General features: G+C 27.0%; 1 protein-coding gene across 1 annotated transcript; it reads left to right on the top strand.

The window, feature by feature from the left end:
* The first annotated feature begins 13700 nt into the window (after positions 1-13700).
* LOC108470711 (transcription factor MYB1-like) lies at positions 13701-15922 on the top strand. The gene is made up of 3 exons (XM_017772148.2): positions 13701-13973; positions 14170-14299; positions 15294-15922. Exons 1-3 carry the CDS (start codon positions 13841-13843, stop codon positions 15793-15795), a joined length of 765 nt encoding a protein of 254 aa, XP_017627637.1. The 5' UTR covers positions 13701-13840; the 3' UTR covers positions 15796-15922.
* Positions 15923-16459: the final 537 nt, after the last annotated feature.

Genomic DNA, 16459 nt, shown 5'->3' with positions numbered 1-16459 from the left:
AGGGTCTCGACCTCACCTCCCTTCGGTGTCTTGAAAGTTTTATCATTCAACTAAGGTTTTTTTAATACTATATTCATTTTCTCCCCTCCCTCGAATTTTGAATTTTATTTTAACTCTTCTAAAAAAAATTTTCTAGCTTCTCTCTTGATTTAAATATGTTGTTAGTTAATGTATTTTGACAAATTTTGAAATTCAATCTCTATACTTAAAATGTTAAAAATTAAGTAATTTAACAAATTCCTAGTCCAATGGTCAAACTCACAAGTATTTTATATTAGAATGTATCAATCACGAAGAAATTTCGAAAATAAGAGTTGAAGCTTCAAGATGATGTGATGGACTTTAAATTTCAATACGGAGCGAGGATGGATGAATTAGAAGGGTCCAAGTTTGTTCCTAGACTTAAAATCTCAATTCATGATAACAAGTCAACGTGGAAGATGTTAACAAGCTTAAGCCTTACACTTCAAGGAGCCCAATCGATCCCACACACCTTAGCCTATGTTATAATCAGTTGACTTGTGTATTTCTAAGCATTTTTCGGTCAATACTCCTTCATATGGATCGAAGATTTGTCTCTTAGCTAAGCAATGCACTTTAAATCACTCAATTTTGAGTTTGAGATATCAAGTTATGATCGTTTTAGTGAAGATTGAGCGAGCAAAATTTTTGGATGAGATTATTATGGGAAATTACGAGTTTTGGGTTTTAATTCAAGTTTAAGCCATATTCGATTTGATATTTAGGCTTAACTTTTATTATATACACGCCTAATATTATATCTATTAGGTTTTATATTTTTATTATTTATTTATTTATTTTAAATTTTAGGATATTTTTAAGTATTTTAAGTTATTTAGTAGTTTTATGTTTATTAGTCAATAAGAAAGCTTAGTTATAGTAAAATACTTTTTATTTAGATTAATTAGAGTTTAATTATACTTGAGAGTTCGATTTGATGTAATTAGCTAACCTATATAAAAGCTTCTTTATTATTCATTAAAGGCATTCATTTATTAATAAAATTTTCAACTCTTGAAGTTAATTTCTTTCGTGCAAGATTATTTTCTTATAATTTTTTGAAGTAGCTTTTCTTCTCGATTTTCTTCAAGGAGTTATGAGAATCCATTCTTCTTTCTTCAATTTGCCAAGGATTATTTCTTAGAGGGTTAATTAGAGCCCTTAATTGAATTTATTGAGGTTTATATCTCAAAAAGTTTAATCGTACAACTATCTACTATTCATCTCGTATTCAGTTCAATCTTCCTATTCATCGATTTAATTTTAGTTCTTGACTACTTAATCTTCTTAGTTTGTTTTCTTAAATTGTTCTAACATTCAAACACAATTTTCAAGTTCCTTTGCTGCCAAGGAAGAAGTTTTTCCTACGTCCAATTGGTTTTTCTTTGCATTAAACAAATTGAATTTGATCTTGGTCTGCGGCCTCTTATCATATGGTATCAGATCTTAAATCTTTAAGTATCAAGATTTAAGTTATGGATCTTGGATTTTAAAATTTATGTATGCCATAATAAATTTTGCTTAGTTTTTTTTCATTCCTATTTCAATTGTGATGTCATTTTAACATGTGTTTATATTGGTTCATATTATTAAAGTATCTAATCATCAATAAAAAACATTTTCAAAATAAGACAACATTTTTGCATTTGGAGTATTATTATATTATATTAAATTTATATTACATTATATTTATCTGTTAGCATCGTTATTGTTACCGATACAAGAAGATGTGAGTTTAAGTGCACTTGAACGCATTCATCCTCCTAATTAAAGGTTGAGAAATGATTATTAGTAATTTTAAGCATTATATATATAAGGAAACATGAAAGTATGCAATTAGGAATTAGGAATTCTTTTATTATTATAATATTTGAATTAATAAAATAATTTATAAATTTTAATTATTTTTATTAATTATTATTTTGAATAATGTTACTTCCGATTAATTACCTAAAATAGAATTATTTTGTTTAATAAATTATAAAACTTAAACAAATAAAATCACATACAACATACGTGAACTAAGAGTTAATAAATTTTTCCTTGACCCAATTATTAAAAAGTATAATATAAAATAATTCAAATAGTTTATTCTAAAATTATATATTTAGACGTTTGCAAATCAATTTAGGATTTATAAATTGTAACAATTTACTAACCATTTTTGTTTATGATATAATGCATTTAAATACTTAGTTTTAAGCTAATTGTAGGTGGATAGAGAATGTTGAATATTTATATCCTGCAAAAATATAAATTTATTTATTTTCAAATAATATATTTAAAATGATGGATCTAGATATTAATTTACCCAATTTGAAATCCTTTCAAATCTTAAAAATAATTATAATATATTTTCATTTTCCTAATAAAAATCAAATAATCATAATTTAACCAAATTTATTTTAAAATTATTTTTAGTATTAATAAAATAAAAATCTAACCCGCCTCAAGGTAAAAATATTATAGAGGTCATTGTATTAGGAATTAGATTGCATTTTACTTTGCTTAAAAAAACGAGTAAATTAGTCATTGTACATTATAGTAAAAAGCAATCTGATTCTTTCTATTAAAAATTTCATTCACTTCTACTGTTAAATATTGACGTGATTAATAGAATAACCAAATAGATATACATGGCGTGTCTTGTGTACCTCATTCTATCTTACATACATGGACTGGTTTTTAACAATAAAAATGGATGAAATTTTTTATAAAAAGACCAATTTATTTTTTAATCTAATATACGTAAAGTAAAATTACTCAATTTTAAAGTAAAAATAACAAAATATAATCGAACTCCTAATATAATGGCTTTCATAATACTTTTATCAATACATCAATAAACTCTATTTGATTATGCCTAGAGCCTAATGTGAATTATTTCCAAAATAGACAGACAACCTCGTCTTGTTAGTCCACAAATGTTGGCCCCAGGTTTCATGGCCAAGCTACAATATTATCATATGTATACATACGTATATATATTTTTGTTTTACATACATACCAACGTATATATATTCTAGGGTGAATGTTGGACACATTTTGACTATATGACTCTCCAATACTGTTAATGAATAACATCACATTTCATTACAAATGAAATAAAAATAGTGAAAGATATATAAATAAATGTTAATAATTTTATTTAAACATAAACTCAAAATCCTAAACTTGACACCTTAAACCCTAAATTAGAAATTCAATATAAATTTTGACGAATGGATCTACTTACACCAGTGTAAAATTAAAGACGCTTTACCATTAATATGTTAACAGTCCAACCGTTGAATTTATCAATATATTTGTACTTATAATACATTTAAAATTTTAACCGATTTGATATTTATATCATATCGATTTAAAATATTTTTATATATATTAATAAAATTTAATGGTTAATTTTTTTTTTTTGCATAAAACAAGTAAGTTAAAAAAACTAATTTATATCAAACTTGAAATTAAAGTTGTTCATGGGTCGATCGAGTGAGGCGGATCTTAAAAATATTTCAAGCTCAAGGTTGTTTTCGCCCAATCCATCCAAAAGCTCATTTCATCGTTCAAAATTAATAAAATATTAAAATATATTTTAATTAATATTTTATAATTAATTTTAAATTTTAAAAATATTTTTCATTAATTAAATTAAATTCAAGTTGGACCAACCCAAATTGCAAAAATATAACAGTTGAATTGTTAAAATATAAATTGTATAAATAGTTATATAGACAAAATATAATAATTATAATGAATATTGATTATATTATTAATATTTATTTATAAGTCCTCGTTTTTATATAAATTTTATTTTTACCCGTAATGTAAAAGTGTTGAGCTAACTTATAGTCCTATATTATATGTGCAATCATTTATAAATTAGTTGACTAAAATTAAATATCTTATTGTAAATGGCTTCAAAGTCAATTGTTTTTAGTGCAATAATTTTCTTTTTGGAAAAAGGAAACCTTAACGTAAAACAGCAACCGCTATGATTTTATTTATTTATTTATTTTCAAAAATTGTGTTTACATACGTAATGTATTATTGAAATGGGAACATTTTGGTTCCAGGCTTTGAGGATTTTGCCTGTATCTCTCTCAATCATCATTGGATCCTCCAATTTTCTTATTACTTAAATATTAATATTAATATTAAAATAGGATTTCCATTTTAAATATTAACTATTTATTGCCAAAACTAAAGCTAATTCCCATTGCTTTCCTTTTTTTAAACTTAAGGATGGTAAATTTAAAATTGCCCTAAATTCTTTTATTATTGTATATATAAACAATTAACAGGGTAAAAATATAATAACGTAATGTAAAAAATGTCATATATTTTTATGTTTAAAGATTTTTGAAGAATTATATTTAAATATTTATTTCACTTAAAAAAGGATTGAAAATATTAAGGGTAAGTAGCAAAAGTTAAATTGAAGCGGAGCGTGGTAAGGCGGAGATAGATGCATTCAACATTTATGGAGGTGGTAGTGATTTTTAAAATTATGCATCCACAATGATGAAGTCAAAAATTTATTTTGAGAGTCAAAATTGAAATATAAATTTTTAAGGGACTAAAGTACAATTTTATTATTGCATTAACTTATTCTTTCTAAAATTTTAAATGAATTAAATTAAAATTGCATCATATTGAAGTGTCAAAGTGCGTTTTACGATGTATTAACTTATGATTTTAGAATTTCTCAAAGAGATTAAAATAAAATTTTGCCTTTTTTGGGGAAGGTCTATGCTGGTTGTTATCATCCCTAATCACGGCTTAATCGAACATCAAATAGAAAAAAAAAATTAATAATACCCAAATTATAAGCATATTTATATATTTTACTTTACTTTAATTTAAATAAATTTATATTTTAATTACCTCGCTTTGATTTTAAACCTTGATAGAATTGTGCTCAAGAATTTTTTTATATGTATCAATGTAGGTTTAAATTTTAAAGACGACATTGTTGAGAGAGACAACCACAAACCCTGAACATAAACAATAAAACGAGCACGCACAGAGAATACTCAAAAAAAATTATTAATAAAGTATCAAATAAAAATTTGAATTTATTAAATAATTTTCTTAGAAAAAAATATATATTAAAAAATGGAAACAACAATTGAATCTAGCGATTCAACAATTATTGACCACTGATGAACTAATAATGATCTTATTGACAAGTTGGTGAGTACGTAGATTAAACGTTACTTTGTATTAGAGACTGTGATTTTGTAGTTAAGTTGTAAGATTTTATTTTACTTTTTTTAAACACTTGGATCAAGTTATGAACTTGTTGACTTAAACTAGGTTTATTTATCGGATCAAACAACAATTGTCTCCTTTATTTTTAATTATAAAATTAATACACAAAACTAGGGCTCGGACAAGAATTGTAACCCATTTTAAAATATGTTGTGAGTTCCTATATTTAGATAAAATATGACTTTAAATCTTTTAATAATTTAAATTTTTTTCACCCACGTGCCACAATTTCTAGTTTTATAATTTTCATTGACATCCACACACCTTTCATCTTCACATTCACATGCCAATTTAATTTCGTTCGAAAGACATAATGTTAAAATAAATACAATCTATATATTCTCTAATAATCATTTAACAATTTTCTTAGAAAGATCACGTGCCAGATTTTAAATTTAGTATGATAGCAATTTTAACTCTCAACATTTGTATATCTGTGTTAATTTACTTTCAATGTCGTACATAACGTAAAACTACAAAAAAAAGACTATATTATACAATATATAAAGGTTGAGGATTAAAATTACTATTACATCAATTTTAAAACTGTCAAGTAATTTTCCTTAATAATTAAGTGACCATCAATATAATTTACCCTTAATTTTCAAACCATTTATATATATGTAACTTAATAAATTATGGGTAGAAAATAAACAGCCGAATGTGCCAAATTGCACATTATTGTAAAATAATGAACCTTGTAAAAGAAAAAAAAAAGGCCAAATTGTAGCCTTCAAATGGAATCTTTTAAATACATGGGGAATAGAGGTGGTGACATATACAAATTTCTAAAATGTAATTATATATAAAAAAACAATTTGTAAATAAGAGAGAGTTTATAATTTTATACATAATTAGTAAACTCAATTTCGAACCATCCTTATAAATGAAGTCATTTATATTTATTTTTAAAAGTTTTTGATGATGTATTATCATTGGATTCATTGACAATTATTTTATACATCGTTAATGTATTGAACTCAAACTTCAAGAACTTTTGTATGATGCATAGATGGTGTAGGGTGTGCCTCGTATTTATCAGACGTTTTGCAGGCATTTAGAAAGATATTTTGACAAGCAATCGAAGAAGACCCAAAATAGGCCTGACGTCAGGAGGAGGAGGGAGGAGGAGGATTAGGACGTCGCGACAACGTTGAAACAATAAAGTAGAGACAACGACGCGACGAGGCAATTTGTCACGTCATGATGTGTTCTCCTATTTGGCAATTGCGTTTTAGACTTCACGCAGGATTGATTCTCCCAGTTAGACTCTAATTATTCCAGGGATATTTTAGTATGATTAGAACTCTAATCTAAGTCTACTTAAAAGGGACATTGTATCTATGTTTTGACATGCAAAATCAACAATGGCTTTTTTTCTTTGAGGCCGACAAGACGTAGTCGCATATGAGTTTTGGTGAGAGTTTCATGACAATTATGGAGAGTATTTTGTACCCTTTTGTGAGTGCCCTATGAGATTTAGGGTTTTATTTACCGGTTTTCTCTTTGAAATTTTGAGCTTAGTATTTGCGGTTTGGGTAATGGAGTTTTCCACGTAAAATATTTGTTCCCAATTTTCTCTATTTTACTTGTTTGTTGTTTATACGAGTCGATTCCCAACAGATGGTTTAATAATTCTATATACACATGATCAATGAACCAAATTTCAATACGTAAGTAAAGTCACTTGAATTTATTTTAAAAAATTTGATGATGTATCGTCATATGATTTATTAACAATACCAAAAGAATCATATAATTTATTAACAAAATATAGAATTATAAACCAGAATCTTTTAATTTTACATTGGAAAAATTATCTCTAATATATTTGCTTTTATGACTTTTAATATTTTTAATTTTTTCACCCACGTGCCACAATTTCTAGTTTTATCATTTTCTTTGATATTCACACCTTTCATCTTCACATTCACATGCCAATTTAATTTCGTTGAAAGACACAAAGTTTTTATTATGTAATTTTAAAAAATATTTCCATTTTCGAATATCTAGGAATAAGAGCAAAGACTCGAGTTTATGAGTTGGGATAAAAGAGTTATCTTCAATTTTAGTTCAAGCACAGCCATTTGTACTAAAAAAGAAAGAAAGTAAGAAAGAAACAAAGCAATTAATTTTTGGGTAAACTACATTATTAGTCACCCAAATATTTGTAAGAATTTTTTTTGTCACCCAATTATGAAAAGTTACAAAATAGTCATCCAATTATACAAATTTGTCTTTTTGAGTCACCATTAGTTAAATAACCAATGTAAATATGACGTGGCAGATTTTAGATTTGTCATAATAGCAGCTTTAACCCTCGACGTTTATACATTTGCGTCAATTTACTCTCAATGTCAATAAAAGCAAAACTACAAAAAAGACCAAATTATACAATGTGTAAATGTTGAGGGTTAAAGTTGCTATTATGCCAATTTTAAAAGTTGTCAAGTTATTTTTCTGTTAATAATTTAACAATTGGTGACAAAAAAAATTTGAATAATTGGATGACCAATAAAATATACTAATAATTAAGTAACTACTAGTATAATTTACCTTTAATTTTCAAACCATTTATATATATTTTAAGGTCAACCAATTATATACTTGTTATATATTTAGATGCGTATATGTAACTTAATAAATTATGTAAATAACCAAATGTGCCAAATTGCACATTATTGTACATGGGTTACCTTAAATTGGAAGATAATTAAAGTCCTTCCCAACCCTCAACCCATAAATAAGAGAATAATGTGTTTTAGCATATTTAAATTCACGTCTTTCTACATTGACAACAATACGCATGCCAATCGAATTAAGACTCAATTGGTTCAAATGCAATCTTTTAAATACATAGGGAATAGAGGTGGTCCATTGTTTCCAAATGATGTAGTTTACATACTCTCTCTGCCAAGGGCATTTACAAATTTCTAAAATAAAATTATATATAAAAAACAATTTGTAAATAAGAAACAAAATTAAATGTTAGATTTTGAACTATTAAATTCGAAATTTAAAATTTATATTTGGTGCACCGATAATTTATAATTTTATATACGATTAGTAAATTTAATTTCGACATATCATTATAAATGAAGTCATTTGTATTTATTTTAAAAGTTTTTTATGATATCATATCATCATTTAATTCATTGACAATAATTTCGCTAATGTACTAAACTCAAACTTCAAGAACTTTTATATGATGTGTAGATGGTTTAAAAATTCTATATATACACGGTCAATGGACCAAATTTTAATACGTCAATATAAATTAAATTTTTTTTTTTTTTACGATCTGTCATCATATGATTTATTAACAATACCAAAAGAATCATATAGTTTATTAACAAAATATAGAATTTTACACCGAAAGTGTTGAGTTACTGCTTAAATTGTTTACTCAATTCGAATCCAATCCTACACAGTGAATTGCTTATTTGTTTTGTTCTTAAAAATCCATTTTATTCTTATAACATTGTTGTTTTTTGTTCTGAAAACTAACTGTTATACATCATTCCTTTCAAATTAGTTCAACTCTTCCTGCATCACTTGTAGCTAATGTTCATCCTTGAGAAGTTGTTCCACCTTCTTTGGCTCAATGGAGGGTGTATAACAAGCTAGCCGATCCATATCACAGTAGTTTGGCCTAGACATTTTGCTTTATACAAAAAATCTATGTAAGACATCCATACCCAAAATATTAAATTAATCACGTGAAAATAATTATTTATTCGACTGATTCTAAAATTACAAGTAAACAATGATGAAATTACTACACTAATAACACAAAATCCTAACAAATTTCACTCAAACTGTTACAATAATTTAATTTCAAATAAATTACACCCATGCATGTTCCTCACAATTGTACTCTCTTAATGCCACACATGAAACTATCAAACAAGTCTTTATTATATAGGCGTTTAAGTCTTCACAACCAAGCTACTGTGGTCAAAATAAATCTCTAGAAACCTGCCCCAATTAAATATCTTGATCTCATATCTTGTGAATAAGGTAAGATAATCACCCTAAGTTTAGGGTTGAAGTTAAAAAAAAAAATATTGAGAGGAGGGAGATAACATTAAATTATATATTTTTACGAAAACTAAAACGCAATTTCATCATTTTAATAGTTTATACTTTTATATTTTTTAAATCATAAAAATAAATAAGTCTCAAGAACCAACATACACTACCAATTCATCAAACATAAAATGAAACTCCAACTTCATCAACTAAATCTAATTTAAATTAGTGAAATTGAATTGCAAAGGAATTATTGATCTATTGGCTATTGTCATGTTCCAGTGTTATTAATTTATTTCTTTGTTTTTATAATTAAAATTTAATTTAAATTAGTGAAATTGGATTGCAAAGGAACTATTGATCTATTGGCTATTGTCATGTTCCAATGTTATTAATTTATTTCTTTGTTTTTATAAGCTTAATTAGCACGTACGTTACCATGCATCGTGGAAGTAACGTCGATGTACGTGATGTTGTTTTTGCATGGTTTTTAAGCAATAGATGATACCTACCTATTGTCGCTCTCTAATTGGAGCAAGGGAGGCCATGCCTTCAAACGCTATCATTCAACATTAATGTACAACATATCCAATCTCGTATTTCCACGTATCACAAGTTAACATTTTAATTATTTTAAAATTCAAATTTAATCTTTATATAATTATTCTTATGTTGTAGTGCTAAAAATATTTAATTATATGGTTGTGGGGATTGCTCGCCTCATCCCTTAATTATATGGTTGAAGGTTCGATCCTTGTTTATGAGAATGGAACATATTTCATGGTCAGTTGTTTATCTCTTCAGAGAGCACCCGCAACAAGTGGATTATTTATGACTGTTGGCGATGGATGCCCTGGTTTACTAAACTAATTATATATTAATTGAGTTTTAGTTTGATTCATATCATTGTTGTTGGATAAATTTAGAAAAACGTGAATTTGATGCATTTAAGTGCGTAATATGTTCCACTTTAGGAATTTTGGGATGATGCCTAATTTAAATATCGTTTATATTTGTTTTAAATTTGGACCTTATTCTTTTTTTTTTTAGTTAAGTTTGACTCTCAACCTTTTAAAAAGGCTTGAATTTCTATTTGTTTAATGAAAATACTAACTAAAATAATAAAATTTTAAACATGGTAGGTTACATGGCAATCTACAAGCACTTCATGCTTCTTCTTTTTTTTCTTTTTTTTTTTGAATTTTTTAAAATTTTAAATTATTTGTTGATGTAACCTAACATGAAGTATAGTGGACTACCACGCGGGTTGCCATGTCAATATTGTTAAAAAATAATGTTTCAGTCATTTTCATTAAAAAAATGACTTGACTCTTTTTGAAAGATTAATTATTAAATTTAACTCCAAAAAGAAGAAGAAGAAGAAGAAATATCAAATTGACAAAAGATATCAACGTTAAAAGCTAGATATATCATTATACCAAAAAAAAAACCCTATATATCGATGAAAATATCTATATCTTTTTCTTTCATTCTTTTTTTTTTTTTGTATTGTTCATACCCATTTTAAAGTCTATGTTAGAGATTCATGGCTACCCCTTTCAATAATATTGTCTCTAAAATTTAAACCTACATCCAATGTGTCTTACTACTACATCTAACACTTATTAATTTTATTATGAAGTTAAATCTTAAATTTACCGTTTAAAAATAAAATAAAAGAATCATTCTATATCTCTAAACACACCTATCACGTTTCAGTGTTATCTGTCAATATATATATATACACACACACGTGAATCCCATGCATTCAACAAGTGTTAATTAACAATGTAATTATTGAACTAATTGAAAGAGACAAAGAAATTAAGCTTTTCATTAGTAATTTCACACAAGCATTGACTTTTCAATATGATGGTGATGATTTGTGATGAATATACAGTGTTTTTCTCCCCTTTCTTTTTGTTTGCATGCAGAATATATTATTAAAAAGAATTTGAATTTGTGGTCTCAAACTTGTAACTTCAAAACGTGAATCCCTCAACTAATGAGCCTCGAAAAGCAGTCGTACAGTAATTGTAGGAAACAAAGAAAAGCAGATTTCTTTTGCACATGGGGCGGGGGCACTTGTTTTCCTCTGTGATATTGAATAGCCATTACCCAAGTAAACGTCAATCAATACAATTAAATAATAATTTAGAAGTTTATCGCACGTGTATGCGTGTAGAAATTATGGTTTTAAAATATGGATTTGTGTTTAAAAATAATATATGATAAACAATGAAATGTATGATTTAAAACTAATTAATAACACATGAAATATGTAAAATATTAGAATAATAAAAAAACTAGAATAAGCGGTAATGAAAGCGAAATATAAACACATGAATACGTTAGATTAAGATTACGAAATGGATACAATTATTTATCATAGTGTTGTCATCAACCCTAAGTTGGTGTCGAGTTAATTTGTAACTCCATTTCAATCAATAACATTATTAATACGTACAATTGATGAAAGTAATAAAATGTGCATATTAAAATTAAAATGTATACAAATATTAAAATGATACTTTGATTGCCCGGTAAATTTAAAGTTTTGCTAACTTAATTGGCATGAGTTCAAATCTCATCCTATGCACATATTGTTGGTTTTTTTAATAAAAAGACTAAAGTACTCTCAAATAATTTTTTTTTTAAATGTGAAAGGGACATCAAAAGAATTTCCCTAACTGAGTTGAGACTCCATTGATGGGTGACACCAACTTAGTAAAGGGCTTTATAAATGTATAAATAAGTTTGAATTTCGGTTACTTAATTTTAAAAAGTTACAAAATGATCACTAAATTATTCGGAAGTTTTCATTTAAGTCATTGAGTTACTAAAATCACTGTTGTATGACCTTCTCTATTCACACCATCTACACCAATTGAAAGCTCTCATTCCCTTTTTCTTCTACAGTTTACCGAACTATTATTATTACTTTTTTTAAAAAATGTGAAATTGTCGGACCCTTAATTAATTAAATTTATTTTGATGAGAATATTACACATTTAAGTCATACTAGTTCCCAAATCACATGCATTACATTGATTTTACGTGTTTATTTTAAATTTATTAAATAATATATTTTTATAATTTTTAAAATATATATTTGCTAATTAAATGAGAATTGATCTAATTTATAATAAAAGCCCATTAATTTTGAAAAATAATTGAGAAAATAAAATAACATTTTAAAAATAATAAAAACAAAAAGTGTGAAACAAGCGGTAGTAAATATTAAGTAATTAGATAAAATAATTTATAATTCTAAAATGAGTTAAAATTCAATTACAAAAACTATTATTTTAATACTTTATTTCCTTTGACATAATATTTCATAACACAATGATAAACAACATTCACAATTATTTAAATATTATTAAAACCAAATAATTGTAAACCTATGACTAAAAATCTCAAATACAGAATAATTAATACTATATTATGTTTTTCTAAGTATAAATTTTTATTAAAAATATCAAATTAGTTAATTTCACATTAATATACTATCATATTAATTAATATTACTTTTATTATTATCACATAATAATACTAATAAATTATTATTCTAACTTCAATTTATTAATATAATTAATAATAAAGCGTATTTTCATCGGTTCAAAAGTTTCTCTAAACTCATACATATATAAGAGACTGATATAGCATTGGAATTAGACTTGTACATAAATCAAGTGGGCATAAGTTTGATACATATATGTGGGTTGAACCTTGGACTAGGTATTTTGACTTTGAACCAACCCAACTCAAATTTAAATTGAAATATTTTTTATATATTTAATTAGTGTAAGCAGAATCAATCGGACCGAGTCAAATTGGAATTTGAATATGAATTTTTTGGACATGGGACACTAAATTTCAAAATGTTACAAAATGGGCATTAAACTATTCTAAAGTTTTCATTTAAGTTATTAAATTATTCAAAAGTTTTTATTTAAGTAATTTGATTGTTAAGTTTTTTTTTTTAAAAAGTTTAGCTAGTGAGCTTCAAACAATTATTTAATGATCGGTATAACAAATCAATACCCATCAACGAGTAAAAGAATATACTTTAGATCCAAACTAATTTAACGATCAGTGTTGGATATAGAAGAAGAAAGTTATTTAGATTTTGATTCGCAAATTCATAATGTTTAAAGCTATTTCATCAACAACGATTTTAACAGTCTAGGGACTTAAATGAAAACTTTTAAATGGTTCAGTGACTATTTTGTAACTTTTTAAAGTTGAATAACTAAAACATAGATTTACTAATAGTTCAATAACCTCGAGTGCAGTTTGCCCTTTTTTTTTACTCAATAATTCAGAGTGCCTGGGGTTCCTTTATACATGCAAACATCAACCCCCAGTATACGGTGTTACGTATAAGTAGTTTAAACGGCTTCCCTATATAAATACCCCATAAATCACCAGAAAATGACGTCCACCCACAATTATAATAAGAAGAAGAAGAAATCCAGTACTCAAAGAGAGAGCGACTGTGTGTCTGTGTAAAAATATGGGGAGGAGGCCTTGCTGTGCCAAAGAAGGGCTTAACAAAGGAGCATGGACTGCAAATGAAGACCAAATCCTCAAAAACTACATCACCATCCATGGTGAAGGCAAATGGAGAGACCTTCCTCAAAAAGCTGGTATAGTCCTGCTAAATTTCACGGAAAATATACTTATTATTCTGTTTGAGCTGAGGAAGATCCTAAACTGGACAAAGCTCTTCTAGTATTGTTTTTCTGTCTATAATATACCAACTCGAAACTTTGATAGAATAGCATTGACCCAAGCTTTTGTATGATTTCGGAGTTTAATTTGTAACTTGATATATATATATAGGGTTGAAGAGATGTGGGAAGAGTTGCCGGCTCCGGTGGCTGAATTACTTGAGGCCGGACATTAAGAGAGGGAACATCTCTATTGAAGAAGAAGAGCTCATTATTAGACTACACAAGCTCCTTGGTAACAGGTAAACTTCACTTTTCTTCTCTCTTTTGGTCAAATTTGGGTTTTAGTGCCTCTACTTTGCTCTAATTTGAGATTTAATCTTAGTACCTTAATTTGGTATAATATGGTTAAAAAGTTGATATGGATTTTTCTTAAAAATTTCTCTTTCAATTAATCATGCTACTTGGATTTTTTAGGCATATATTTCACTTTGTTTTACGGTCAATATTCGAGGCGGTTTCCAACGTTCTAACTCTCTTCTTGAGAGTTTATATGAGTTTTTCTTAAAAGCATACCTTTCACCTCATCATGCTACTTGGATTTTTGTGTGTTGGGAAGCATGTTTTAAGGAAAAATATGTTAAAATAATTTGAGCATAATTGAAGGATTAAAATTATAATTTAACCTTTCATCTATTGCTTTTAAGATTAATGAAATCAAAATTAATATATTGTTAAAGTGTGCGAAAGATATTGATGATCTGTAATCATTGTTGGCTAATTAGTACATTTAAGAAATCTGATTTACTTTTCCCACCTTAAAGATCCTTTTCATGAACCTTTGATGCCAAAATTCTCAATTATTGTTGTTTTAATGGCTAAACCACAATTTTCTGTGGTTAAAATGAAGAAAAAACAAAGGGAAAGCCTGACCCACCAAAAATCCCATCTTGTGACTTTGAATTTCATTTCAAAAGGACCAACGTTAATTTGCTACGGATTGGAATCCTAATTAAATACTTAATTAGAATTAGTTTAAAATTTGACTCATAGTTTAGGGACTTTTAGTGAAATTAACCCATGAGTATCTTTCCAATAGATCCTTTTGACAGCTATTCCGTGAACTTCTTTCTATTAGAGTGATAATGATAGTAGTAGTTAACTCTTTTCTAAACTTCAAAACGTGAACTTTAAGTATTAATTCAAAATTCAACTAATAATTCAGGGACTTCTGGTGAATTAACCCATTCAATAAATAAAGCCAAAAAGCTAAAAATATTTGTGTTTTCTTTTTAGGTGGTCTCTGATTGCTGGAAGATTACCGGGGCGAACAGACAATGAAATAAAGAACTATTGGAACACAAATTTAAGCAAAAGGATGCAAGGCCAAAAAAGGAATATTTCTCCAAATACCCCCCAAGTTTCTTCTCACAATGTGATTAGGACCAAAGCAGTGAAGTGCACCAAGGCCGTCAATGTTGATACTTTAGACCCCAAATCCGAAACTCTAGTCAACAGTCCTAGTGAGACCCCTTCTTCTTCAGCCATCAATGAGGATAATACTAACAACAATTCCATGGATTTCTTGGTCGATTTCGATATCAATGAACTTCTCGCATTCGAATACAACGCGATCCCGGAGTTGTATCGAACCCAAAACGGCGGTGATAAAATGGGCAATAATGTGGCGGACAACGGGGAGTACAGTCATGGTACCGAGTTTTGTCAGGCAGGTGAACACTTGGATCTTCGAGGTCTAGAATCTTATTTGAATCTTGAAGATGAATGGATCAACTAATTAATAATCCAAAGTTTGTAATTTGTTGTAATAAGATTTGACTGTTAGGTTTGTTAGTGTTAGAATCATATTGTATCCTATAAATATCTATGAGAAATAGCAATAAAATATGGGTCCATTTTTGTAATTTCACTTTATATTTAAAATTAATAATTAAAGCTAAGTTAGATTATTTTTACGGAAAAATACTAATGATTGCATTTAGTACAGAAATTAAATCTCAAATTTTACCAAAACATAAGTATCAAACTGTATATTCGATTGAAATTAAACTATTTTTTGTTATGATAAACAAAAATATAGGCCTGAAAAATAGGTTTGAACAAAAAATAAGACCCGTTTAGAAAATGGGCTAGGTCTTGAGTAATATTTTCTTTGCCCAGATCGGGCCCGACCCGAATTTGATATAAAATTTTTTTGTTGTTTTGCTGTTGTTTTCCCACTTTTTACCACTATTTTGTTACCATTTCATTATTATGTTGCTACTATTTTGTTGTTAATGTTTGAATATTGTATTACACTTATTTTATTGTTAATTTTGCTATTATTTTAGAGGTATTTGCTTGTTAAGTTACTAATTTTAGTATTATGTAAGTAAAAAAAAAATCATTTTGTTGGGAAACATTTATTTTAATATTTTTAGTATATTTGGTGTATTATATAT

The sequence above is a fragment of the Gossypium arboreum genome, chromosome 7 (assembly GCF_025698485.1).
Source record: "Gossypium arboreum isolate Shixiya-1 chromosome 7, ASM2569848v2, whole genome shotgun sequence".
In the NCBI taxonomy this organism is placed as follows: domain Eukaryota; kingdom Viridiplantae; phylum Streptophyta; class Magnoliopsida; order Malvales; family Malvaceae; genus Gossypium; species Gossypium arboreum.
Note: the sequence above shows the minus strand (reverse complement) of the source record. Positions and strands in the feature narration are given on the sequence as shown.